The following is a 27,726-nucleotide window of genomic DNA, read 5'->3' as shown; positions in this document are numbered from 1 at the left end:
ACTCAACCTCCATGCACCTGGACTCAAAGAAAGGGCACCAAAATACAAGTTCACCCAGGGCACCATTTTCCCTAAGGCCGGCCCTGCTGCCCATTGTAGTCAGTATAAAAGAACTAGTCCTAGGGGATTAGATTGCAAAGGCAATTTGTTAAGATACATCAAGCTTTCACCTTCATGTCACTAATATGAATTTGACCTTAGATCACTTGTGACAAAAAGAAGTTAGCCTATGTAACAAACTGGTAGTCTCAGATTAGCTTATAGTGGACAGGTATTCACCCTGCAAAAAACTATGGTCTACACTGTCAACAAGAATACTGATTTTTGTCAATCTCAGATAGGAAATTATGAATTTTGTCATACTCCTAGAGATGGTCCCTCTGAGGTCAGGGCTGAGATACGCTGCAAAGTGATTTGCACTGCCACTGCTTAAACTAATGTAATGTACACAGTGAGAGGCCTTTATGAAGGTATAAATTACACCAATTTAAACTAATTCTTGCCTCCCTTGGATTTAGATTCACCTCTAAGTGTGACTACAGTGATGTTTAGAATAGAAAATCATGTCATAGCCTCAGAGACAAAGTTCCAGGTTCCAAAACCATCAACTCCCCAAAAGTGTAAATGAATGAGGATGGGGCAGAGAAGAAAATTACAGCAAAGAGAGAGGACAATTCCAGGGTTACAAATTACAAGATTTCAGATTAAGTAGAGTATTGATTTTGAGCAGAGCCTAAACAGAGCCCAGTAAGCACTTTCTCTTTCTAACAGTTGAGACTTTTAGAGCTTAAAGGGAAATAAGACATTTCTTTTCTGCTAGCAATTTCTCTCTGAATTCATTACTCATGGACTAATGCACCCCACCTGTGGAATTCAGAGGTGGCCCAATATTGTGCTGGAGGCTCCAGGACTAAGCTCTGCTCTTCAGCTCAGGCCACCAGAAGAGTTCTTCCACAGCTATAGAAACACTCCAGCAACCAATTATTAGCATTAAAACAACTTGATATAATGTATTAAATTACCCTTATGATAATTTCTCCCTTTAGCGAAGAACCCTTTTAAAGAAAATTTTCAATGTATAGTCATGTTATTTACAAGACTACCAGAGTGGACTGAATTTGAAGAGAGGCTGCTAAGAGAAAGAAAATGATCAGCTAAGGAATTTCTAATTCTGTTGCACAGTTTCTCTCCTCATTCATTACTCAGGGGAAGTAGTGAGTAGTGAATCCCAGAAGTAGGGAGGGAATGTATAAGCAGAGTTTAATTATTATAGTAGAATAATATGCAGCAATGGAAGTTTCTCCCATATAAAACAAGAGCTTTATAAACTAAGGGCTGGTCCACACTAAGAAGCGGGGTCGAACTAGGGTACGCAAATTCAGCTACGTGAATAGCGTAGCTGAATTCGAAGTACCCTAGTTCGAACTACTTACCCGTCCAGACGCCGCAGAATCGAAGTCCGCGGCTCCAAGGTCGACTCCGCCACCGCCGTTTGCAGTGGTGGAGTACCGGAGGCGACCGCGGCGCTTCCGGAGTTCGAACTATCGCGTCCAGATTAGACGCGATAGTTCAAACTCCGAGAAGTCGAACTCACCGCGTCGACCCGGCTGGTAAGTGTAGACTAGCCCTAAGACACTATGTGGGAATCAACCCAGTAGCATTTTCCTACCAAAGGATGCCATTGCAGAGGAATGGAAAAAGACGGTTACTCACCGTAGTAACTGTTGTTCTTCGAGATGTGTTGCTCCTATCCATTCCAGTTAGGTGTGCGCGCCGCGCGTGCACGGCATCTCGGAACTTTTTTACCCTAGCAACTCCGGCGGGCCGTCTGGGCGCCCCCTGGAGTGGCGCCGCTATGGCGCTGAATATATACCCCAGCCGGCCCATCCGCTCCTCAGTTCCTTCTTGCCGGCTACTCCGACAGTGGGGAAGGAGGGCGGGTCTGGAATGGATAGGAGCAACACATCTCGAAGAACAACAGTTACTACGGTGAGTAACCGTCTTTTCTTCTTCGAGTGATTGCTCCTATGCATTCCAGTTAGGTGATTCCCAAGCCTTACCTAGGCGGTGGGGTCGGAGTGAGACGTGGCGGAGTGTAAAACCGCTGAGCCGAAGGCTGCGTCGTCTCGAGACTGTTGCACCAACACGTAGTGGGAGGTGAAGGTATGGACCGAAGACCAGGTGGCCGCTCGACAGATGTCCTGGATGGGGACATGGGCCAGGAAGGCGGCCGACGAGGCGTGCGCTCTCGTGGAGTGAGCGGTGAGGCGGCACGGCGGCACGCGAGCAAGCTCGTAGCAGGTCCGGATACACGCAGTGACCCAAGAGGAAATCCGCTGGGAGGATATCGGCTCGCCCTTCATGCGGTCAGCAACCGCTACGAACAGCTGGGGCGAACGCCGGAATGGTTTAGTCCGCTTGATGTAGAAAGCGAGCGCCCGGCGGACATCGAGGGTGTGCAGCTGTTGCTCCCGAGGCGAGGCATGCGGCTTCGGGAAGAACACCGGGAGGAAGATCTCCTGGTTGAGGTGGAAGGCTGACACCACCTTTGGGAGGAAGGCCGGATGAGGTCGAAGCTGCACCTTGTCCCCGTGGAAGACGGTGTATGGCGGACCAACCGTCAGAGCGCGGAGCTCAGACACTCGTCTCGCTGACGTAATGGCGACGAGGAAGGCCGTCTTCCAGGAGAGGTAGAGCAGGGAGCACGTGGCCAAGGGCTCGAAAGGAGGACCCATCAGCTTGGCCAGCACGAGGTTCAAATCCCAGGTCGGGGCAGGACGCCGCACAGGCGGGTACAAGCGGTCCAGGCCTTTAAGGAAGCGGGAAACCATCTGGTTGGAGAAGATGGACCGACCTTCCACGGATGGACGAAAGGCGGACACTGCTGCCAGGTGAACTCTCAAGGAGGAGACCGCAAGACCTTGCTCCTTAAGGTACCAGAGGTAGTCCAGGATGGTAGGGACAGGGACCACGAACGGATTGAGGCCTCACTGGTCACACCAGAGCGCGAACCGCTTCCATTTCGCCAGATAGGTGGAGCGAGTGGAAGGCTTTCTACTCTCTAGGAGGACTTGCTGAACTGCCACTGAACAGTCCCTCTCTGCGTGGGTCAACCACTCAGGTACCAAGCTGTAAGATGGAGGGACTGCAGGCTCGGATGGCGGAGTCTGCCTAAGTCCTGAGTAATGAGGTCCAGCCACAACGGGAGGGGGATGGGATCCCGAACGGAGAGCTCGAGCAGCAGGGAGTACCAATGCTGCCTCGGCCAGGCCGGAGCTACGAGAATGACGGAAGCTCTGTCCCTCCGAAGCTTCTGTAACACTCGATGGACGAGCGGGAACGGAGGGAAGGCGTAGAGGAGGTGATCCTTCCAGGAATACAGGAAGGCGTCCGACAGGGATCCCGGCGCGTGACCCCGGAACGAGCAGAACCGGTGGCACTTCCTGTTCGCCTTGGATGCGAATAGGTCTACTTGGGGAAACCCCCACCTGCGGAAGATCGTGAGTACGACGTCGGGACGGAGAGACCACTCGTGGGAGAAGAAAGACCTGCTGAAATGGTCGGCCAGCGTGTTCTGCACTCCCGGAAGAAAGGACGCTTCCAGGTGAATGGAGTGGGTCACGCAGAAGTCCCACAGGAGCATCGCTTCCTTGCAGAGGAGGGAAGAGCAGGCTCTGCCCTGCTTGTTCACGTAGAACATTGCTGATGTATTGTCCGTGAACACTGTCACACAGCGGCCTTGCAGGTGGGAGCAGAAGGTGCGACAAGCCAGACGGATCGCTCGCAGCTCGCGGACACTGATGTGCAGAGCGAGCTCCTGGGGCGACCACAGGCCTTGGGTGTGAAGATCGCCCAAGTGAGCTCCCCAACCAAGCGCCGAGGCATCCGTGGTCAGAGTGGCGGACGGGCGAGGAGGCTGGAACGGAACTCCCGCACAGACAATCTCCGGGTCCAGCCACCATGTGAGGGACTCGAGTGTCGGCCTGGAGACTGTGACCACCATATCGATGGGATCTCGATGCGGCCGGTACACCGACGCTAGCCAAGTCTGGAATGGGCGGAGATGAAGCCGCGCGTACGCGGTGACGTACGTGCATGATGCCATGTGGCCCAGTAGGCGGAAGCAGGAGCGCACCGTCGTGGTTGGGAAGGAGACGAGGTCCCGGATGAGGGAGACCATCGTCTGATGTCGAGATCGCGGTAGGCAAGCCCGGGCCAGCGAGGAGTCGAGGACCGCTCCAATGAACTCTACCCGCTGCGATGGGATCAAGGTGGACTTCTCGGTGTTGATGAGAAGACCGAGTCATCGGAAGAGGGACAGTATGTCTGTCAACTGGCCCATCACCAGTTGTCGAGACTGTCCGCGAACTAGCCAGTCGTCGAGATACGGGTAGACATGTATCCGACGACGGCGGAGGGCTGTGGCAACCACTGCCATGCACTTGGTAAACACCCTCGGTGCGGTGGATAGGCCGAATGGCAACACTGCGAACTGGTAGTGTGCGTTGTTCACCACGAAACGTAGGTAACGTCGATGTGGAGGGTAGATCGCGACATGGAAGTACGCAAACCAGACTCCCGGATCCAGAGAGGGAATGATGGTCCCCAGGGTGACCATGCGAAACTTGGGCTTGAGCAGGTACTTGTTCAGCTCGCGAAGGTCCAGGATAGGACGTAGCCCTCCTTTCGCTTTGGGGATGAGAAAATAACGGGAATAGAATCCCCTGCCCCGCCTGTCCTGAGGCACTGCCTCTATGGCACCCACGCTCAACAGAGTCTGGACCTCCTGTAGGAGGAATTGCTCGTGAGAGGGGTCCCTGAAGAGGGACAGGTAGGGTGGGTGGGAAGGGGGGGGGGCGAAACAAACTGAAGGCGGTATCCCGACTGGATTGTTTGAAGCACCCAGCTGTCCGTTGTTAACTGGGACCACGCCGAAAAGAAACGGGAAAGGCAGTTGTAAAATAAAGGGGAAGGATCCGGTAGGGAGAATGATGGGCCGTCCTCGAGTGTCCCATCAAAAGGCCTGCTTGGCCCCCTGAGGGGCCTTGGAAGAGGCCTGGCCCTGGCTACGCCGATTGCCGGAAGGACGACGGCGATTTTGAGCCGGTCGGCGGCTATTGTATGGCCGATAGCGTTGCTGGTAGAAGGGCCGGGAGGGTTGCCGCCGGAAGGACCTGCGCTGAGTTGCCGGCGTGTGCATCCCTAGGGTGCGGATGGCAACGCGACCGTCCTTTAGGGTCTGGATCTGGGAATCCGTCTTTTCGGAGAAGAGACCCTGTCCGTCAAACGGCAGGTCCTGCAGCGTATATTGGACCTCCGGCGGCAGGGTGGAGGACTGCAGCCAAGCGATGTGCCGCATCGTCACTCCGGAGGCTAAGGTCCGAGCTCCGGAGTCCGCAGCGTTGAGGGCGGCCGTGATGGAGGACCTAGATGATCTCCTTCCCTCGTCCAACATCGCCGCAAACTCTTGGCGGTAGGCTGTTGGCAGGAGCTCCGTAAATTTCGCCAGGGACGCCATGATGTCGAAGACGTACCTGGCGAGGAGGACCATCTGACTGGTGATACGCATCTGCAGACCGCCAGCAGAATAGACCTTGCGGCCTAGCAGGTCCATACGCCGCGCCTCCTTCGATTTGGGCGCAGGGGCAGGTTGGCCGTGCCTTTCCCTGTCGTTGACCGACTGCACGACCAACGAGTCCGGGGTCGGGTGAGTATATAGATACTCATAGCCCGTAGGAGGGACAGAGTATTTGCGCTCAACCCCACGGGCCGTAGGAGGAACGGACGCAGGCGTCTGCCAGAGCGTGGTGGCATTCTTTTGAATCGTCCGCACAAATGGCAATGCAACGCACACTGGAACCTCTGCCCCAACGACATTCGTTATGGGGTCCTCGTCCTCCTGGACCTCCGCCACCGGTAGAGCCATAGCCGTCGCCACGCGGCGAAGTAGGTCCTGGTGCGCCTTCAAGTCTATGGGCGGAGGCTCCTTGGTCGACGCCCCGGCCACCGTCTCGTCGGGTGAGGACGAGGAGGATAAGCCCTGGATAACCGCTTCCGACAATGGATCCGCTGCCTGCTCGTCAGGAGGGTCGGGCTGCGCATGCCCCTGGGGTTCAGGCGGTATGGAACCCACGCCTGGTGGCGAAGGGGCCGGTCGGCTGATTGTCGCCTCTGGTACCCTGCGCTCGGACGCTGGGGCTCTCGGGGGGAATGGCACCCCCTGAGTCTCATACTGGGCCCAGGGAACCCAGAAGCCCCACGGCTGCGCCCCTTGAGGATGGCCCTGTGGGGCGGGCGGCAGGTGGCCGTAGCCTTCCATCCCGGAAGCGACCGACGCGGGGCGGGATGGCCATGGAGGTGCCGAGGCGCTGACGGAGTGCGCCGTCGAATAAGGCAGTCTGTCCCCGGACGGCAGCGAAGATCGACGCTGGTCCGCTCGGTACCGGGATGGCGACTGGGAGCGATGTCCGTCACGGTGCCGGGAGCTCGACCGGTGCCGGGAGCTCGACCTGGATCCGGATCTGCGGTGCCGGGAACGGTGCCGGGACGGAGACCTCCACCGGTGCCGACGCGATGGCGACCTGGACCTGGTGCGATGCCGGGAGTGCGACCGGTACCGCGATGATGAGCGGTACCGGGACTGCGACCGACATCTCGACGGCGATCGGTACCGCGATGGCGAGTGGTGCCGAGATCGCGAGCGACGGGACGGAGATCTGCCACGGGACCGGGAACGTGATCGGGACCGGGTGTGCCGTCCATGTCGTCTGTCCAGAGAGGGCGGCCGGGTCATTCTGGCCGGCTTTCCCGCCGACACGACAGCCCGCACCGGCAGTGCCAGGGGCCGGAGGCTCGGTGCCTCTATGAGCTGAATCAGCTCCCGCGCTGAAGAGAATGTCTCCGGCGTCGACGGCAGCCGGGGCTCAACCACGGTCGGTACCAGGGAGCGTGGCGGTGCCGGACTCGACGGGCCTTGCGGCGCCGGAGTCAAAGGCCCGGTGCATGACTTGTGCACGGCCACCGCGGGGGCCGCAGGTGGCGCAATCGTTTTCGCCGAGTCCTCAGCGCGGGCCTTAGCAAGCGCCTTCGCCAGCTTATGTCTTTTTGAAGGTGAGAGCGAGCGGTGCCGGGTCTTCGTAGCCGCCTTCTGAGGGTGCGGGGCCGCGGTGCCTGAGCGGCCTGGTGCCGCCGGTGCGCTCTGCACCGAGGAAGCTCGCGGTGCCGGCGCGGACGGTGCCGGGGGCTGGAGCGACGCTTCCATCAGGAGCTGCTTTAAGCGGATATCCCGCTCTTTCCGAGTTTGCGGTTTGAAGGTAGAACAGAGCGAACACTTATCTGTTCTATGTCCTTCGCCCAGGCAACGGAGGCAGGCGTCGTGCGGGTCTCCGACAGGCATCGGCTTCTGGCACGATGCGCAGGGCTTAAAGCCCGGTGCTTTGGGCATGAGCCCGCACCAGGAGAGGCAAAGGGGGAAACCCCCCTTTTAACCTTATCTAAACACTAACTATCTAACTAACAAAACTGTAAAACTAATCACTAAACTAACTATGTACAAACAAGTAGCGAGAGCTAGGGTTGTGGAGGACAGAGAGCACTCCACAGTTCCAACTGGCCGTCACGGGCGGTAAGAAGGAACTGAGGAGCGGACGGGCCGGCTGGGGTATATATTCAGCGCCATAGCGGCGCCACTCCAGGGGGCGCCCAGCCGACCCGCCGGAGTTGCTAGGGTAAAAAAGTTCCGAGATGCCGTGCACGCGCGGCGCGCACACCTAACTGGAATGCATAGGAGCAATCACTCGAAGAAGAACTTACTTTGCAAGTATTCCTCAGATGAGGCTCATACACTTTCCCATTAGTGCCTCTGTGAATAGTTTCCCAGATGCCTGGCATGCCAACTGGTGCTGGGTTTTTACATCTTGCCTGCAGCAACCTTGAGGCCCTAAGACCTTGCCATTTTGGAATGAGGTGAACATATGTACTCGATATGCTTAAGATATATCTTTAGAGCTATAGGAATGCCCATTTATGCCACAACCTTCCAAGAGTTAGACAGCAATGATGGGAGAACTATTTCCCAGGATTTGCAGAAAGAGGAACTTATCTTGAACTGAAAGGTTTCTGGAGCTACAAGAATAACCTTTTCCACATGACAAAGGCAGTGTTAATGGTTGTATGGACATAGGAACTAATTCCAAAACTTGCCTTTCGGAAGTCATGGTAACCAGAAAGGCCAGCCACTGGGTTGTCTAATTGGTCGATGTGATTAAACTTAACACATGACACTTATATGAAAGATCTAGTTTGCCTGGCTACAAAATGCTGCTATGGCTGGTACCCACATTTCTACAGTGCTTGGTTACAGGATTCCAGCCAAATGTCCTGTAGAACTCTAGTGTATCTGAGATTACCAGACTTTCGGGATTATTATAATATTTCTATCACAATAGTATCTAGAGGTCAGGTCCCCATTGTGCTGGGCACAGCACAAAGAGGCAGTCTCTGCCCCAAAGACCTGTTTCCACTTACACCAGAAATGTAAATTTGATCAGATCAGTAAATGAAATTTCCTGGTTGAGTTTTGTCTGGATACCAAACTGTATCAGAGGTTATCGGAGAATCCATGCTGTTAACTGTAGGTGTTCCCAGTCTGATGAAGGAGTCCATGCTCCAAGAGGTCCGGTGTTTTCTGCAGATAATGTGGCATCCTTGGCTATCTAGCAAGTACTTCTGGGCCAGTGAAGTGCTAGGAGGAGGACCACAAACTCTCCCTTTTACTCTCTTCTATGTCCTTTTGGTGAGCTGTCTTGAAAGGCTGTAAATTCTTCTGTACACAGGAAATTATTTCTACTGCCATGAGAAGCTTTGACCTCTTGTTACACCCTGGTTTCAGAAGGGATATAAACCTCTGCAAGTACCATAATTGCTCACTATATGGTTTCTTGCACTTTCCATTGATGCAGATGGTACTGGTTACTGTCACAGAGAGGATACTGGACTCAGTGGAACAAACCCATATGGTCATGTTTGTGGATTTTGCTTTCTCCCTCTGCTCCCTTAAGGTACACCCTGACAGAGGTGTTGAAATGAACTGAAAGGATGTGTACAATGAGATTTTGGAAATTTGTCTTCCAGGGATTCTTGCTTCCACAGTGAGTATGCAAGGATCCAGAGTCAAAGTTGGATTTTTTTTAACTTACCTACCCAAAAAGAGGCATTGGATGTTATCCAAGAATGACACATAATTTTGCATTGCATCAAGCTCATGGTTCTACATCCTCAGAAATAATTTCAGCAGGTGCATTTTGAGAAACCCACTTGGAGCAGATGAAGCTGAAGCATGGCACCAGCAATCGTAGCCACTGGAAATAATTGGCTAGTGATGGCCTCTCAGAAAATGATTGATGCAATGAAGGTTTTGATCTTTGCTAATCTTTATCATAATGGTAAAATTACGGAGAGATCTATGTCTATTTTGATATCTGGGTGAACAATTCTTCATATTGGAATAAAAAACTCTTGATTTTGAAGAAGTGGTGGCTATGAATCCTTTCCAGCAGCTGTTCATTTATGAAGATGTCTGTTTCTCTGGACAGCATACTGATTGGCATGTTATCTATGCATGGGTGTAGATGTGTAACATGAAACTAGTGCCTTGCTGTGACAACCACCAGCCACTTAAGTTTCTTGGTGCAAACAGTGGATCAGAAGGCAGACTCTTACACAGCAGTAGGGTGCTCTTCTACACAAATGCTCTTTGTCTTTGTCATGCTGAGGATTTTTTTGGTTTGGAGGAAAATGTACTTATGTTTCTTTGGAAGCATCTGCTCCAGATTTTTCCCTCTGCCAGGGTAACAGTCCCTTCTTGAATTCCCTGGGTGTCGGTAGCAACCAATGGATTGCTGCGCTAGCTTCGTCAGTGAGGGCTGAGGCCTCTCTGCAATCTCAGCTAGTAATTTCTCTAATGTTTCTGGCAATAGCTGCTCACCTGCAAGTGTGAGTAGGACAATATATAAATTTAAGATGAGTGATGTCTGTTCATGGGTGTAACAGCTTATTTGTAGCCACCAAGTTGGAATCCATTGCTCATTACAAATCACATTAAGGGTTTGACCAGGACAGAACATGAGACATGTCACTTCAAGCAAGGATCATACCTCTCTAGACAATGAGCCACTTGTTTGCCACAAAGTAGGTTTTCCTTACTAAATATATGAAAAAAACCCTTTCACCTGAAAGGCTAAAGTTGAGGCTTTGAAACTGCTGTGCAGTGTGTCATCAGTCCTATGGTCTATAGTGTCTTTTGGAACGAAGTCCTTTCTGAAAGTGTGACTATGCCTTTCACTGGTGGAGCTACTGTTGCATTAATCTTACACTCCCAAAATTTATAAAATTTGTTTTAGTTTAACATTTGGATTAATCAGGTGCCCTTGTTTGGAGCTTATGATGCCCTCAGAGGAAGCATCAACAGGAAATCATGTATCTGATAATGCTTGACAGGGAATTCCTTGCAAACCATTGACATTCTGTCCTGGAAAAGTCCTGTGGGTTTAATTTTTTTTATTCGTATGTATGGTATTTCTTCCCCTGGCTGTTTACAGGGGGTGAGGTAATGTACTATTCATCCTGGCATGGGGACTACACATTCAGAGAAGGAGTACTGGTACACATACCTTGATTGTAGAAGTATCTTGGTAGATATCCCCAAGAGCCTGAAAGGTTGCCTGCCTGCTCCCATAGGCGGTTAGCACACAAATAAGTACAGTAAGGACAATCTAGTACAACTCAGGGCTTTACTCAGTAAATAAGGATAATTTTGAACATGGAAAGGGATTTCTCACTTACCTCCCTGTAATCCCACGATGGTGCTCCTTCATGGGGAGTGGAATCTCATGTGCCTCTGTTTTGGTCACAAACTGCGTGAAGTGCTCCTAAGGCTTTAATGTGGAGCCAGCCTATGATGTACAGGAGGGGTGGAGACAGAGACCCTTTCTCACCTTTCAGAGTTTGAGCCCCTTGGCAGAGGGTTTATGGCTGATGATCCAAAGACACAACACTCATTCTGCTGCTGCCTCAAATCTGAGCTTTCTCCCAAGCAGAGTGAGGGTCCTCAAATTGAAAGCCAGAAAGGCTAAATTTCCAGTAACCTGCAGTCTGAAGCAGACCTCCACAGGAGGAATGGGCTTCTTTGCATGCCCAGACATGTTGTGGAGGCTTGTGGGTGGAGCAGGAACTGACACACAGCACTGTGAGAGAGATTCTGGAGAATAGCCCCAGCTAATACTGCCTCAGAGGATGGAGGCAGCAAAGGAGAAGGGATCAAACCCCTGAATCTCACTGCCTTGCGATGGACACACTTGCTTTAGCCTTTTTGGGCATCTCTGGGATTTTCAGGCCTTACCCCTCAGTATCATGAAAATCCCCCGATTCATACTGGGAGGAAGGGGAGATGTGTAGGATCCCTGCTTCTTTCCCCAGGGACCTGAGGACCCACGCCAGTATCTGTGATGGTGGGCATGGAGTCTCTGGATCCTTTTAGGATCCTCCCTCCCCAAGTCTGTTGTGGGACTTAGCTTCCTCCTCATCCTTTAGATTCCATCCCAAAAGCTCAGAAGCTGATGATAGGGCTTTTCTGTATTGGAGTGATGGCTCTTCAGGGCAGGGTGAGGACTCGACATGCTCATTGGAATGTGAGTCCCCATGCCCTGACAGTGCAAAGGTCAGCTCACTGGCAACAGGCAGGACATTATTCACCCTCTGTAGAGCCTGTAAAAGCAGTGTTCCCTAAGTGCACAAAAATGAATACAAGTAAAGATTTAAAAACAAAATGATTGGGAGAAACTGAATCGCCCACTTGTTCCACCACTGGAGGTAGAAAATCTGGTGGCCTGAGCTGAAAGGTGGACCGGGCCAGCTCCAGGCACCAGTGGAGGAAGCACATGCCTGGGGTGGCACATGCTAAGGGGCGGCATTCCATCCATTCTTGGGGTGGTACAGTCCGGGTGCCCTTTTTTTTTTTTGCTTCGGCAGTTTGGGCAGCAGTCTGAGTGGCCATTTTATTTTTTTATTTTTTTTGCTTTGGGCGGCAAAAATGATAGAGCCGGCCCTGAAGGTGGAGCTTCATCTTGGTGCTTCTAGCAACAGCACTCGACTGCTTCTGAATTCCACAGGTTGGGGCATTAGCCTGCGAGTAATGAATGAGGAGAGAAACTATGCAACAGAAAAAGAGGCCTAAAATAGGAGGACTAAGATACTTGTTCTATACTTCCATGTGAAAGAGCAAAATATTGAGGAGAAAGAGAATAATGGAAGGTTGATCCTTATTTGCAATGTCTGATAGTTCTTTTTGCCTACTTACTTCCTAATAGGTGGAGATATACTGACTGCCAGGATACCTTCTGTTTTAAGATGCAGAAGAGGAAACGTGCACCAGGAAAGTTAAAACATCAAACTGAACTTGTGGGGATGGGGGTTTGATAATCTATTTAAAAATACAGCTGCATTTTTCAGCATAATTAGTTATGTAATTGAACAGTCAAGTTTAAGTTATGCTTTTGTTTATTGAGTTATGATTTATTTAAAAGAACTAATGCTTTTTCTGAATGTCTCAGAAATCACATAATTTGGTGATAGACTTTCATTTGAAATAATCCTATTTATTGAAAAAAAGGACAAGCAAGAGGAAGGCATTTTCCTTTATCTTGATATTTTATATATGTGACTTTCAGAGGTTTCACTTTTAAAAACTTATTTTTAATATTAACAATTAAAGACGTTTTGTGGAGAAAATGTTCACACTTTAATCTAATCAACATCTGTATTGAAGCCTCACAAAAAGGGTTTCCATAGTTGTTTAAATTCTACTTTCAGTAAATCTAGAATCACTCCATTGACTAGAGTCACTCCGGATTTTTGCAGTGTAACTTGGAGCAGAACTTGCCTTGTGTTTTAGGTTGCAGGGACAGATGTTTGAATGAAGGACTGAAAGAACAGTTAGATACCACTGAAACTGTGAAATAAGCAAATAATCTCAATGAACAATTGGGGATGCAAACAATTTTCCTTCTAGTCTTCTTATGTCAGATATTATTTAGTATGATGAAATAAGACGGTATTAACCCTTAATACTTTACGAATGAGTATAATGGTTCTTAGTAAAATTTCCCTGAATTACTGAGAACAGTATACTTATCTATGGAACCTTTGTCACCGGGGGGTGGGGATCGGGAGATGGTGAGTTTAAATGCAGACCAGTGCCTATATAAGTATGGTGACTGATACTCTTTAAATACCTCATCTGGATGGATGAATAGCTACAGTATTACCAAAACGTTCCTGCTGGCCGAATAGGTCTGGGATACTCCAGCACTACAAGTACAGTATCTCCATGAGGCAGCATGCAGCATAGCTTGCTCATTCACTATTCATATGAGCTGGAAGAGGAGTGAGGAGCAAATATGTGCATAAATATGCCTCACTGGGCGGGACCTTTACAAACTGAGGCCATGTGCCACAGCAAGAAGATCAGCAGCTTAGCTGTGTTCTACACTACAAACTTATGTTGGTATACCTATGTCGGATGCAGTTATACCGACAGAACTCCCAGTGTAGACAGCACTATGTCCGTGGGAGGGCTTCTCCCCTCAACATAGCTACCGCCTATCAGGGAGGTGGAGTACCTACACCAATGGGAGGTAGGCAGAGTCTTCACTAAATGCTATAGAGGTGCAGCTGCACCGCTGCAGCACTGTAAGTGTAGACAAGTCCTTAGAAGAGGCCTGAAGGTTTAATTAATGTTTGTAAAGTGCTTTGAGATCTGTGGATAAAAGGATCTATATTCAGAAAGTGAAAAACGTTAGTATATAAATCTCATGACTACCATATCTTTAAATTACACAATGTGGGCTGAGTCCTACTCTCACTGAAGTCAGCGGAGGAAAATGTCCATTGACATTAATAAAAGCAAAAAGGTTCTAAAGTCTCAGAATATCAAATCTGCCTGTAACTTAAAAGAGACTAAATCAGTAAGGTACATCTGAAAAGGAGTCCCCAGTCCTGCAATATAATGCACATGGAACATGAAATAAGAGACTTTCATATTACAATAAAGATACAAATATCTACGTTTATCAGGAACCCCAGTGAAAAAAAGACTCCACTTAACATGAAGTTGGATGTAAAACCTATATGAAATACCTGTACAGTGGAATGTAGGAAAGCTACAGTGTAAAGCAGAGGTTTCCACATAGGCATATTGCTGACATCTAGCAGGTCTTGATTAATTCCTGAAAATGTTCTTTTCAAACCTGCACGTACACCCTGGGGAGGTTCATTTGTGAACTTTATAGAAATCTGTCATGTAAAAATGGTGAAACAATTAGATTTACTCTCTTAAAATAAAACAAGGGTCTATCTACAATGGGGTGGGCAAACTTTTTAGCCCGAGGGCCACATCTGGGTATGGAAATTGTATGGCGGGCCATGAATGCTCACAAAATTGGGGGTTGGGGTGCAGGAGGGTGTGAAGGCTCTGGCTGGGGGTGTGGGCTCTGGGGTGGGGCTGGGGATGAGGAGTTGGGAGGAGGGCGGGAGAGGGATCAGGGCTGGTGCAGGGGAACAGGAGAGGGTTGGCGGGAAGACTCTGGGTGGTGCTTACCTCAAGCAGATCCCAGAAACAGTGGCATGTCCCCTCTCTGGCTCCTACGAGGAGGCGTGGTCAGGCGGCTCTGTGTGCTGCCCTGTGCACAGGTGCTGCCCCTGCAGCTCCCATTGGCTGCAGTTCCTGGCCAATGGGAGCTGTGGGGATGGTGCTTGAGGTGGGGGCAGTGTGTGGAGCCCTCTGGCTGCCCCTATGCATAGGAGCCAGCGGGGGGACATGCTACTGTTTCTGGGAGCTGTGCAGAGTGGGGCAAGACCCCGATCCCACTCCCTAGCTGGTGCGCTGGAGCAGAGCAAACCCCAGACCCCCCTTCCTGGTGGGAACTCGAGGGCTGGATTAAAACATCCGGATGGGGGTTCAGGGCTGTAGTTTGCCCACCTCTGATCTAAAATATTGCAATTTGTAAATTTACGAGTCATACAATCAAGAGATGTGTAGCTGAAATATACCTGATCAGAAACTACACAAAACTAATGTATATTGGAACCAGTAAATTAAAGTCCTAGGATATACAGTATTTTTAAAATGTTAACATGTGTCTTTTGAGAATGCTTCAGATTTTGCAATGTAACTTCCATTCCAGTGCCATATTTTTAGCTTCAAACTTTGTTTTACTAATTATTTCATTTTCATATACCTAATTTATCTAAATTCACTTAATGATAATGATATTAGGTCTGACTAAGTATTTGAACAAACCTGTAGCAGTGTAATTGGGAACTTGTCATGTGGCTCAGTGGTTATCCAAACTCGAAAGGTCTCATCAGGAATCTCTGCAGTAACAACTGTTTCCAGTAGTTCATCCATGAAATCCAGGCCTAGGTGACAGTTTTGAAGTAACACCCAGCCCCCCTGTATAAAAATAATTTATGAAATAATTTTTAGTCAGTAAAGCATATTGTGATTTAAAAAAAAGAAAAACACCATGTTTATGTTAGAATCAGATTTGGTCACGTGCATCTAATTACTCTGAGTTTGTGGAGGTTTGGTATGTTTTTTGGCTACATAGTATCATTTCATTTGGATAGTGACATAGATGTAACAGCTAGCAAAAATAAATTTGAAGTTATTTTCACATGCTATAGTTCAGACAGAAAACAGGAAATAACTGGACACAATGTGAAAGTAAAGTAGCAGTGCCATCAAGTGGCAAAAGTAAATAACAGAAAGCCAAACCCAGCATTCCTTAACCCAGGAAAACTTCTATTGACTCAACTGCATTATCAGTTCAAAAAGTCTCCAAAGAGTGAAAATATTCCAGTTGAAATCCAACACACACATCTTTTCTTTTTAATTATTTGTAAATTAAAGAGTCTAATGTCACTGTAGAGAGGATGAGGGGAGATTAAACCTTTTCACTGATAACCTAAAGTTAATCTCCAATAAACAGATTAGGGTGAAATTCAGCCTTGTGCAGAAGGTTGCCCAAATCCTATGGATCCCTTAAGTACCACATATGCTGTATTTTGAGGGTTGGCCTTGTACACTGGAGTGATTTTCTTCTATTTGTGAATTAAAATAATCAGTCTTTTCAGCCTCACCTGTGTTATTGTTAAGATGAAAAAGAAGCCCAGTACAAATATTGGAGACTATTACATTAATTCCAGTGACCTACATGGGTTTTATTGCAATTTATAATATTATAGTTGCTATTTTGTGTTAGTTCATTTACATACAAATGAACATTTGATGAATAAATTTAATTAAAATATTTCTATAACAATTTCATATATTTTGGTCAACTGAAATACAGTGAAAATTATATATATTTATTTTCTTTTATACAGTCTCTACTAGTTTGGGAGGAAGATGCTTAATTAAACTCTGTCACTCTTCTAAATTATTATTATGTATTTATTATTTGTATTACTGTAGCATCTAGGACCCCTAGTCATGGACTAGGCGCTATACAAATAGACACAAAAAAGATGGTCCCTTCCCTAGATAAAACTGGGTTGATTTTCAGAAGTTTTCTATTGCTATTGCTGAGTTTCTGTATCTAGTGCTGCATTGTGTTTTTAGCGTTGGATAAAATACACTAAACTGATGTGGGACTTTTTATATTTCTGACCTTGAGATGAGAATATAAAACCCAGGGTCAATTTTACACAGAAACTCTAGCTCTAGGACACAAGGGTATGGGTATAAAGGACATAAAAAACCAACACAGAACCTTAACTGGCATTTCAGTGTTCTTTCATACCTGCTGCATTGACGTCTGAGTTAGCTTGCGTGCATGAACTTCTTGTCCCTGACCCATAGAGATAGTCCTACATTCTACAACAGATGGACCAGCATGTTGTTAATGAATGTATATATGTTAGCTTCTTCAACTAAGAACAAGTGAAATTAAAATGATTAATTCAAAGTGATATTGGGAAAAATTCCTAAAAGATGTAATGAAGCACTATTTTAATATACAAATATATACATTTTATTCCTATTTATTCAGTTGGTATACCTTCAATATTTAATTATTTCTCAATATGAGCGTAATTTTCTATAAATATTAAAAGTCTAATGAAGCACTTGAAACTCTATATTCAACAGGCATGCTATTTATTTATAAGGGAATAAATATGGCTCATATTACTGTTGTCAATGGGAATTTGAACACAATAGTTTCTCCTAATTACATGCAAAGCACAATTTTCAAGAAGTTTAGATGTGCAACTAGCAACAAAATTTGCAGGCAAAATTATAACTGTCCACACAAATCAAGTAACTGCACATTCTAATGTGACTAATTAGCATAAATGTATTTAACCACTTGTGCATGCAACTACTCAATTTGTATGTACAATATCGCAAATATTGCAGACACAATATATGCACAAAGTCTAGAATTTTTTTTAAAGTTCCTTTTTGTTACAGAAATAATTTCATAAAAATAAACAAATGACTGCTTATCTTGCTATCTGCAGCAAGAAATATTTAGAATAGTACAATCAAGAGACAGCACTCTCAGCTGTTATGCAAAACTCAAGGGCTTGTCTACATGCAATGTTACTGCGCAGCAAGCCAGGGTGTTAATCTATAGAGCACTAGCTTGCCACACAGTAACGTCCCGTGTAGAAACGGCTATTGCGCACTAAAACTTCTGTATAGCGTGCTTTGATGTACTGCTGTTTGAAATGGTAGTACATCAAAGTGCACTACAGAAAAGACGGTTACTCACCTTTGTAACTGTTGTTCTTTGAGATGTGTTGCTCATATCCACTCCAATTAAATGTGCGCGCGCCGCATGTACGATCGTCAGAAGATTTTTACCCTAGCGTCAGAAGATTTTTACCCTAGTGGGTTGGCTGTGGAGTGGCGCCCTTATGGCACTGGATATATGCCCCTGCCGACCAGCGCCCCCTCAGCTCCTTCTTGCCGGCTACTCTGACAGAGGGGAAGGAGGGTGGGTTTGGAATGGATATGAGTGCTTGCTCAACAAGGAAGGCTGTTTTCCAGGAAAGGTACAGGAGCGAGCAGGTAGCCATTGGCTCGAACGGGGCACCCATGAGCCTGGAGAGGACCAGGATAAGATCCCACCTGGTTGTCTAATTCGTGGGAACAGGCACTCCATCCCCCTGAGAAATCTAGTGACCATGGGATTGGAGAAGACAGAACGCCCGTTTTCACCCAGTGGAAAGCTGAAATAGCTGCCAGGCGCACTCTGATGGATGATATTGTCAAGTCCTGCTGCTTTAAGGGCAGGAGGTAGTCCAAGATGATAGGCACTGATGCCTGTATGACTCTGAGCGCACCAGCAGGAAAAATGCTTCAATTTGGCTAGGTACGTGTACCTGGTAGAGGGCTTCCTGCTACCCAAAAGGACCTGTTGTACCAAGCGAGAGCAGCACAGCTCAGATCGAGTTAGTCATGCAGCATCCACGCTGTGAGGTGGAGAGATTGCAGGTCGGGGTGACAGAGCCATCCATGGTCTTGACTGATCAGGTCTGGTCACAGCAGGAGTGGAATTGGAATGTCTACTGACAGCTCCAGGAGAGTGGTATACCAGTGCTGTCTGGGCCCCGCCGGGGCGACCAGAATCAGACAGGCTCTGTCCCTGCGCAGTTTGAGCAGGATCCTGCAGACTAGTGGGAATGGAGGAAAGGCATAGCACAGGTGAGACTTCCACTGTATTAGGAAGGCGTCCGACAGGGAACCAGGGGAGCATCCTTGGAGAGAGCAGAACACCTGGCATTTCCAATTCTCGCGAGATACGAATAGGTCTATCGGGAAAACCCCACTTCCGGAAGACGGAGTGAATGACATCCGAATGAACTGACCACTCGTGAGCCAGGAATGATCTGCTAAGGTGGTCCGCTAAGGAGTTCTGGACTCCCAGGAGAAAGGACGCCACCAGATGGATCGAGTGGGCTATGCAGAATTCCCACAGACAAATGGCCTCCTGACAGAGGAGGGACAACCGGGCTCCCCCTTGCTTGTTGATGTAAAACATGGCTGTTGTGTTGTCTATGAGGACTGCAACACAATGGCCTTGAATGCACTCTTGGAATGCCTGACATGCCAGGCGCGGTGCTCTGAGTTCCCATACGTTTATGTGCAGGGATAACTCTCCTGCCGACCATAGCCCCTGTGTACAGAGGTTCCCGAGGTGGGCTCTCCATCCCAAGGATGACGCATCCATGACTAGGGACACAGAGGGCTGTGGGGTGTGAAATGGCACCCCTTCGCACACTGGTTTGGGGTCCAACCACCAGCCTAGAGAGGCTAATATCCCTGGTGGAATGGTAACCACCATGTTCAAGCTGTCCCGACCTGGTCGGTAAACTGTTGATAGCCATGCTTGGAGTGGACATAGTTGTAGCTTGGCGTGCCTGGCCACATACATGCAAGAGGCCATGTGCCCCAAGAGGCATAGGCATATTTTCATGGTGGAGGTCGGGAAGCTTTGCAGGCCGTGGATGATGTTCACCAGGGATTGGAAGCGTGCCTCCGGTAGAAGTGCCCGGGCTAGGCTTAAGTCTAACTGCTCCTATGAATTCTATCCTCTGAGTTGGTACCAGAGTGGATTTTGCAACATTGAGCAGGAGGCCTAGTTGATTGAACATGTTCATGGTGATCTGAACATGAGACTGCACTTGATCCCTGGAGCGACCCCGAATGAGCCAGTCATCGAGATACGGGAACACTTGGATCCGTTGTCGATGAAGGGAAGCAGCCACAACAGTCATGCACTCGGTAAAGACCCTGGGGGCCATGGAGAGGCCGAAAGGGAGGACGGACGGTGAATTGAAAGTGCTGTTGATTAACCACAAAGCGAAGGAAGCATCTGTGCGTTGGATGGATCGCAATGTGGAAGTACACATCCTTCATGTCGAGGGCGGCGTACCAGTCTCCAGGATCTAGGGAAGGAATAAGGGTCCCTAGTGAGACCATGCAGAACTTCAACTTTACCAGGAATTTGTTGAGTCCGCATAGGCCCAGGATGGGCCGGAGCATGCCTTTGGCCTTGCGGATTAAGAAGTAGCAGGAGTAAAATCCCCTGCCCCTGGAGTCTCTTGGAACCTCCTCTATCACCCCCAGATGTAGGAGTGATTGGACCTCCTGTAAAAGGAGGTGCTCATGAGAGGGGTCCCTGAAGAGGGATGGGGAAGGGGGAAAAGCAAATTGGAGGGAGTATCCCCTTTCCACCGTGCACAGGACCCAACGGTCTGATGTTATGCGAGACCACATATGGAGGAAGTGGGAGAGACAGTTTTGGAAAGGAGGGGAAGGATCCTGAGTGGAGACTGGTGCTCCGTCCTTGGGCACACCTTCAAAAGTTCTGCTTAGGCCCTACTGATGGTCTGGGGGGGCCTTGGCCTTGACTGGCTTCGTGTCCAGTTTGCCTTCTTTTACCACCTCGGCCGCATTTTCTAAAGAAGTCCTGTCTTGGCCGAGGGGGCAGGTAGGGTCTCTGAGGCTGCGGTCTGAAGGGTCTTCTCTGCGTTACCGGTGTATGCATGCCCAATGAACGCATGATGGCCCAGTTGTCCTTCAGACTCTGCAGTCTTGAGTCTGTCTTTTCAGAGAACAAGCCCTGGCCCTCGAAAGGTAGGTCCTGGAGGGTCTGTTGTAACTCTGGCGGTAAGCCAGAGACCTGCAGCGATGAGATGCGGCGCATGGCTATGCCTGAGGCTAGGGTCCTAGCCGCCGAGTCCGCCACGTCCAGAGAGGCCTGTAGGGAGATTCTGGCCACCTTCTTGCCCTCCTCTACTAGAGCCCCAAACTCCTCTCTGGATTCCTGTGGGACCAACTCTTTGAATTTAGACATAGAAAGCCACAAATTATAGTCATATTGGCTCAGGAGTGCCTGCTGGTTGGTGACCCTGAGCTGCAAGCCTCCAGCCGAGTACACCTTATACCCAAACAAGTCTAGGCGTCTAGCGTCCTTAGATTTAGGCGCAGGGGCCTACTGACCGTGCCGTTCCTTCTCGTTGACCGAAGCCATGACAAGGGAGCTCAGCTGGCGGTGAGTGTACAGGTACCCGTATTCATTTGAGGAAACAAAGTACTTTCTTTCCACCCCTTTGGCCATAGGTAGAATACAAGCTGTTGGTATGTTGGGGAGGGCCACTCTGGACGGTGTCTCTGCCGACAGAATGTCTACCACCGGGTCCTCTACCTCCACCACCTCTTCAACCTGGAGGTTCATATTGAGTGCTGCCCTGCGGAGCAGCTCCTGGTGGGCGCGGAGGTCCATAGGAAGAGGGCCCGAAACCGTGGTTCCTGTGACTGCCTCATCAGGCGAGGATGAAGAAGATACCCCCGGGATTAAAGGATCCAGCATGAGATCCTCTTGTGGGGGATCTTGTTGTTCCTGGTTCGTCACGCTAGGGGCGTGGGCCTATAATGGCGGTGGAGCAGTCGCCTCAGAACCCCCTGGGGGGAGCAAGATACCGTGGCCTCCGGTACTCATGGATCCGAAGGGGCAGAACAGGAGGCCCCTGAAGGAACCCCTTGGGCCTGATGGTATGCCCAGGGGATCCCAAAGGACCACTGTGGAGGTTCCTGCCCCGGGTCCTGGCCTTCTTCCAGCCACTGGCCTGCATCACCCTCAGCCTGGTCCTGGGAGTGATAGCCACCTTGTGAGCGAGATGGCACAGAGGCGGAGCGAGACAGCCAAGGCGGTGCCATACGTGATGGTGCCGGTGGTGTGATGCAGGGTGGTACTGAGATGGCGAACGGTGCCTGTGGTCATATTGGTACCGGGAACCTGATCTGGATCTCGACGGCAACCTCCAACGAGATCTGCCCCAGGATTGGCTCTTGGACGAGCGCCGCTCTGACCAGTACCGGGAGCAGTGCCGGGAGTCCGATCGGTACTGGCCGTAATGCGAATCAGACCTCCAAGAGCCAGAGCGGCGCCGCGAGTATGACCAGTGCCGAGAGCGAGATTGGTGCCGGGACTGCGAGCAACACTGTGGAGGGTGCCGGAACCACAATTGGGACTGGGACCGGCGCCGTCCTGCTTCACCTGATGACAGCGGTTGCATCAGAGACGGTTTCCCCTTCGACAGCACCGTCCGCATCGGAGGTGCTGCCGGCTGCAAAGGAGTCAGCTCTGTGAGTGCGATCAAGTCCCGCGCAGTTGAAAAGGTCTCCGGTGTGGAGGACAGTCTCAGCTCGACCGCGGCGTGCACTGGGGAGCTTACACGCACTGGACTCGACAGCCCTTGTGGTGCTGGACTCGACAGTGCAGGAGCCGTTACTTGTCTTATGCACTCCAGCAATGGACACAGCTCCAGATGCGGTGTGGGCTGCGTCGGTGGCTGTCGAACCAACAAAGAAGAAGTGGCCAGCACCTGCTTGGGCTGCTTCTTCTGACTCGGCGATAGGGACTGGCGCCGTGGTGGTGGGGGCGCCGGGGAGATCTGACGTGAATCTTTAGTAGAGTCAGAACGAGGTGCCAGACCAGTTGGTGTTGCTGGGGCACTCCACACCGAAGACGATGGTGCCGGGTCCCGCAAAGAGGAAGGAACTGGGCTAAGTGCCGCCTCCATAAGGAGCTGTTTCAGTCTCGAGTCCCGCTCCTTTCTGGTCCTTGGCTTGAACCCTTTGCAAATGCAGCACTTATCCGCTTGGTGGGGTTCCCCCAGACACCTTAGGGAGGAGTCATGGGGGTCTCCTGTAGGCATCGGCTTCAGGCAAGCCAAGCAGGGTTTGAAACCCAGGGACCCAGGCATGGGCCTGGGTACCAGGACAAGGGAGAGGGGAGAAGACCCTGCTCCCCCTCAGTGAGTAAACTAAATCAAACTACACTAAGTAACTACTAACAACTATGAACAACTATTAATCACTAATCAGAACCATTAACAGGTACTAATGCTAGGGAGGGTGAAGATCAGCTAAGCTGTGCTCCACAGTTCCAATGACCGACCGTCACAGGTGCTAAGAAGGAACTGAAGGGGCATTGGGTCGGCAGGGGCATATATCTGGCGCCATAAGGGCTCCACTGCAGGAGGCACTGCAGCCAACCCACCGAGTGTTGCTAGGGTAAAAATCTTCCAACAATCATGCACGCGGCACGCACACACCTAATTGGAATCGATATGAGCAAGCACTCAAAGAAGAAGTTATAATGCACTACAGCAGTGTCCACACAGGATGTTACTGCACTGCAAGCTAATGCAATGTACATTCACACCCTGGTTTGCTGTGCAGTAATATCCTGTGTAGGCAAGCTATAAGACAGAGTAGGTATCTATCAGAAATACTTACAATTATAGAATTAATAATGTCATGGATTGGAAGGAAGATAACTAACAAGCAATGTAAATATTGAGAACATATTACTGTTTCACTCCCTAAAAGAATGATATTCAGCACCACAGTATTTATTTAAAGGTTTAATTACTTTCTCCATCTCTATGAGAAAGTTTCAGGGACAACTAATGGTAAGGCAGGTTTAATAAAGCAATTTTCTAGAATAAAATCCCCAAAGTTATATTTCCTTTTTATGATGAGAATGAATAATTATGTTCATACCCAGTTTAAGTTTCCTCGCCAAGGCATCAATCTGAATAGTTGGGTCAGACCCCATAGACAAGAAACAGATAAGGGGTGTTCGTGTATCGCTTTCTTCCCAAGTCTTCTCTAAATTTAAAATGACTGGTTCTGTATATTTCTCTTCCAGTGAATCAGCAATATACTTTCTGGCTTGGGAAAGGGTGCGATCTGGGCACCAAGATCTGGAAATACACATATGTAGTGAGCTACAAATTCAGTATCTTTTTCCTTTATTTTATTTCATTTCACTTCAAGGCTATGGAGGGAAATTTGAGACTGTGAGGTTATATAAGAGACAAAACATGTTAAGGAAACATTGACAATAAAATAACTTAAAATATTCTATTCCAAAAACATTTTTAATTATTTGTTTTTAATAGACCTTAAAAATGGTTAAGTTTGCAAACTCAGCCACAGAGGAGTCATTAGTAAAAATTTTTTTTAAAACCCTCCACAATTAAACTTGCATTTACAATTTCCTCAATGTCCAAGTGGAACAAGAAATGTGATACACTAGAGAGCACTGCTCTGTTCATAGTAAACAGATTAGATACACTGAAGCCATGTTACTACACGCTATATCAGTTGGATTGGTTCAGTTGTGAAATTAAAGCTGTGTCAAGAACTGGCTAATAATGAGAAATGTACTATCCAATGTATAATTTTTTTATACAGGGCACAGCTGGCAGTACTGCTTACACTTATGGTTGTCCAACACTTTCCATTGTCAGACCCTATTTGCTCATAAATTTGTACACTTTAACTGTTTGGACTGAAATTTTCCATTTTAGGTACCTGTCTCAGGCTGATTTTTAAAAAAAATTTTTTTTGAAATTTTCAGCAAAAACAGTTCAGCCATGTTCAAGAACACAATTAGGGGAAAATAACTTGTTTTGCTATATTAAAACAAATCTTAACATTGTTTGAGAAACTGAAGTGCCTTCATGCTTTGACATTTAGTAGAGCAGCTTCCATTTGTGTCAGAGGGGTACTTTTTACTGTTCTCACAAAAAAAGCCTCATAGTCTGGCCAAGTTACAGTAGATCTCAGAGTTATGAACACCAGAGTTACAAATTGACTAGTCAATCACACACCTCATTTGGAACCGGAAGTATGCAGTCAGGCAGCAGCAGAGACAAAAAATGAAAAAAGCACATACAGTACAGTACTGTGTTAAATGTAAACTACTAAAAAAATAAAGGGAATGTTTAAAAAAAAGATTTGACAAGGTAAGGAAACTGTTTCTGTTCTTGTTTCATTTAAATTAAGATGGTTAAAAACAGCATTTTTCTTCTCATAGTAATGTTTCAAAGCTGTATTAAGTCAATGTTCAGTTGTAAACTTTTGAAAGAACAACCATAATGTTTTGTTCAGAGTTACGAACATTTCAGAGTCACAAACAACTTCCATTCCCAATGTGTTCATAACTCTGAGGGTCTACTGTATAAGCCTTTGAAAAAAAGTTTGCATATGCTCACTAGGGACTTATTAGAGTTTGTTGCCTGTGCAACTTTAATTTGGCCCCTTGTGCACATGCATTATGATACAGTCTTCAATTAGATGATCACATACTATTTTTCCACAGCACCCCTTTTCCTTCACTGCACAGGATGGACTTCCTCTGGGGGTGAATAGAGGTCATGTAATTAATGATGTTGTTTATAAGATCCCTGCCCCATCTGCTGCAAAAGTTGGAAGGCATGTGTTGAATGAGGCAGTGGATTATATGTAGAGAAAGGCTGAATTCATTGTTAAAGCACCTGAAATACGCCCCGGAGAAATGGATACTATCCCTCCCTTAGCCACAGAGCTCCAATGTACTACAAGACAAGTCACTTAATCCAAACTTTTCACAGGTGGTCAGTAAATGTTAGTTCATTTTCTGGGTGCCCAACTTGAGCACAAGTGCTGAACACCCCCAGCTATAACTGATGCCAGTGGGAGTGGTGCTTTGAATAAATAAAGTAATATATAAAACTTAACAGAGTTGGTCACTGAATCTTTCTTTTACTACCACTGTACCTTTCATTTTTTGAGTTGAGTTGCAATCTCTCTCTTTTAATAGGATGGATACAAATTAATTATTTTAGAAAAACCAGATTTAAAAAAAATAAATCAGTTTTTTAATTTAAATTAAATATGGTTTTATTTTAAAAAACTAAACCTACTTAAAATTAAATTTGAAATGACAAACTATATTAAGGCCTAAACTTATTCTAATATATTAAAATCATTTACATTAAATTAAAAATAATATTAAGCAGTACATATTTGCTGCCCAGTTTTAAAGCACCTGGAACCAGTTTGCTGAAGTCCTAAAACCAGCTTTTGTGAACAATAGCCTCTTCTGCAGGTGCAGAGAGTATTTTATTTCATTCAGTTTATTCAGCTAGTTCGGTTCAATAATTGGTTCATTCAAAGTTACAAAACCAATTTGGAGTTGAAAAAAAAACTCAGGAAAGCTTATTTTCCTCTTTCAATCTATGAATCACACTAAGTGTGATAGGTTGAGATCTACTGTTCTCCTAAAATCTTGAAGGACATGATGACCAGAAACAATCAGTTAATTAACAACAGATATTTCTTCCTTTGTTTAATAAATCAGTTAATTTTAAATGTAAAACATGTTTTGATAAACATTTTTTCTTGTGAATCCAGCATTTTTAAGGTAGTTTTATAGACTAAAAACAATTAAAATGCTGTTTTCGTGCATTTTAATTGAATTTAATTTTCCATCCAAATAGCTCTTGACACAGAATACAAATAAAATTTGGTAAATACAAAGTACATCATTCACCATTCTCTAGCATAATAAAAATGTAAAGATTAAGAATCTAAAATGTAAACATTAAGATCCTAATTGCTTAAATAGATGTGTATACATATATTGTATCACCTTGGTTATCAAAAGAAGGACTAAAATTTAATGTAAAGGCTGTGTTTATTTGCATATAACATGTTCTAATACTTACGAACTAATGAGATCAACCTTTCTTTAGAAAAATAACTAAAAAGTACAAATACAAAACATGATTAAAATTGATTATTTATATCAAGATTTTCTGCTTGCTGATTTAAATCATGATTCAAATTGGTGATTTCAATTACTTTGATTTAAAGCAATCCACCTTTTATTTTTTGCATTGGCAGTTTTGATTAATCAATGTTGTCACATAATGGGATTTTTAATAACCCCATCTCTTTTTAAAAACAAAAAACCCTTCATTTTTGAAAATCAGTTATTTTGAAAACAAAAAATGAAAATAAAAATTATGATAATTTCCACACAAAAAAATTCATTTTGAAAATATATAGAATGAAAATGATTTTAACATTTTCAATAAAAATTGGGGGGGGGTGTTTCTAGAGTCCTCTTCTTATTGCTGTTTAGCATGATGATCCTTCCTTAATATTTAAGGCAAAGTTGAAGAAAGGTATTTTCTGGAAAACTATTAACTATATACTAGATGATTCCAAACATAAAGAGTTTCCTTTTTCAGTGAGTGAATCTTAATAGTTAAATATTACTGCATATCATGTACAGAAACTTTATACAGTACAGATACTATTACTACAGCACAATGATACACTTCATTACTGAGATAAGTTACTTATTGCAGTAAATATTGAACAGTGCTCCAAAATCTATGATGATTCTCACCTGATAAGCAAAAGTTTGCGACAGGTATCTAGTGAGTCATTGTATCCATCAGGAATAACTTCTTCTTCAGGAGCATCTTTATCAAACCAACTTTTCCACCCCTTCTCATTGCGGGATATCTAAATTTATTACATGAATAAACACATAAATGAACTTTGCCCATAAGAAAATGTACACAGTCATTTTAGAAAGTTATGTTTTAATAATATCCTTCATATTATTATGCTAAATAGAATATATGTCACGTCATGGGGAGATTCTGTAGCATTTCTGGAGATATATGTTTTGTGATATTAAGATATTGGTGACAGATCTGTTTGAGCATCCCCTGACTGACCATCCACCAACCTGCCGTGAGGGGAATACAAGCCTCTGGATCCCTGGATCAATAGATGTTTTAAACCTA

The 27,726-nt window shown here is 46.8% G+C and overlaps 1 protein-coding gene across 1 annotated transcript in view; it reads right to left on the bottom strand.

Annotated features, from left to right (window-relative positions):
- Nucleotides 1-27,726, bottom strand: part of DNAH8 (dynein axonemal heavy chain 8) — a 594,173-nt gene that overhangs the window by 31,222 nt on the left and 535,225 nt on the right. Inside the window, exons 82-86 of the mRNA XM_045010583.1 lie at nt 27,321-27,439; nt 23,639-23,841; nt 16,860-16,933; nt 15,356-15,508; nt 14,194-14,349 (exon numbers count right to left, since the gene is read on the bottom strand). Of these exons, the coding sequence (XP_044866518.1) occupies nt 14,194-14,349; nt 15,356-15,508; nt 16,860-16,933; nt 23,639-23,841; nt 27,321-27,439 (705 nt within the window). The remainder of the gene's footprint in view (nt 1-14,193; nt 14,350-15,355; nt 15,509-16,859; nt 16,934-23,638; nt 23,842-27,320; nt 27,440-27,726) is intronic.

The sequence above is a fragment of the Mauremys mutica genome, chromosome 3 (assembly GCF_020497125.1).
Source record: "Mauremys mutica isolate MM-2020 ecotype Southern chromosome 3, ASM2049712v1, whole genome shotgun sequence".
Taxonomy (NCBI): Eukaryota; Metazoa; Chordata; order Testudines; family Geoemydidae; genus Mauremys; species Mauremys mutica.
Note: the sequence above shows the minus strand (reverse complement) of the source record. Positions and strands in the feature narration are given on the sequence as shown.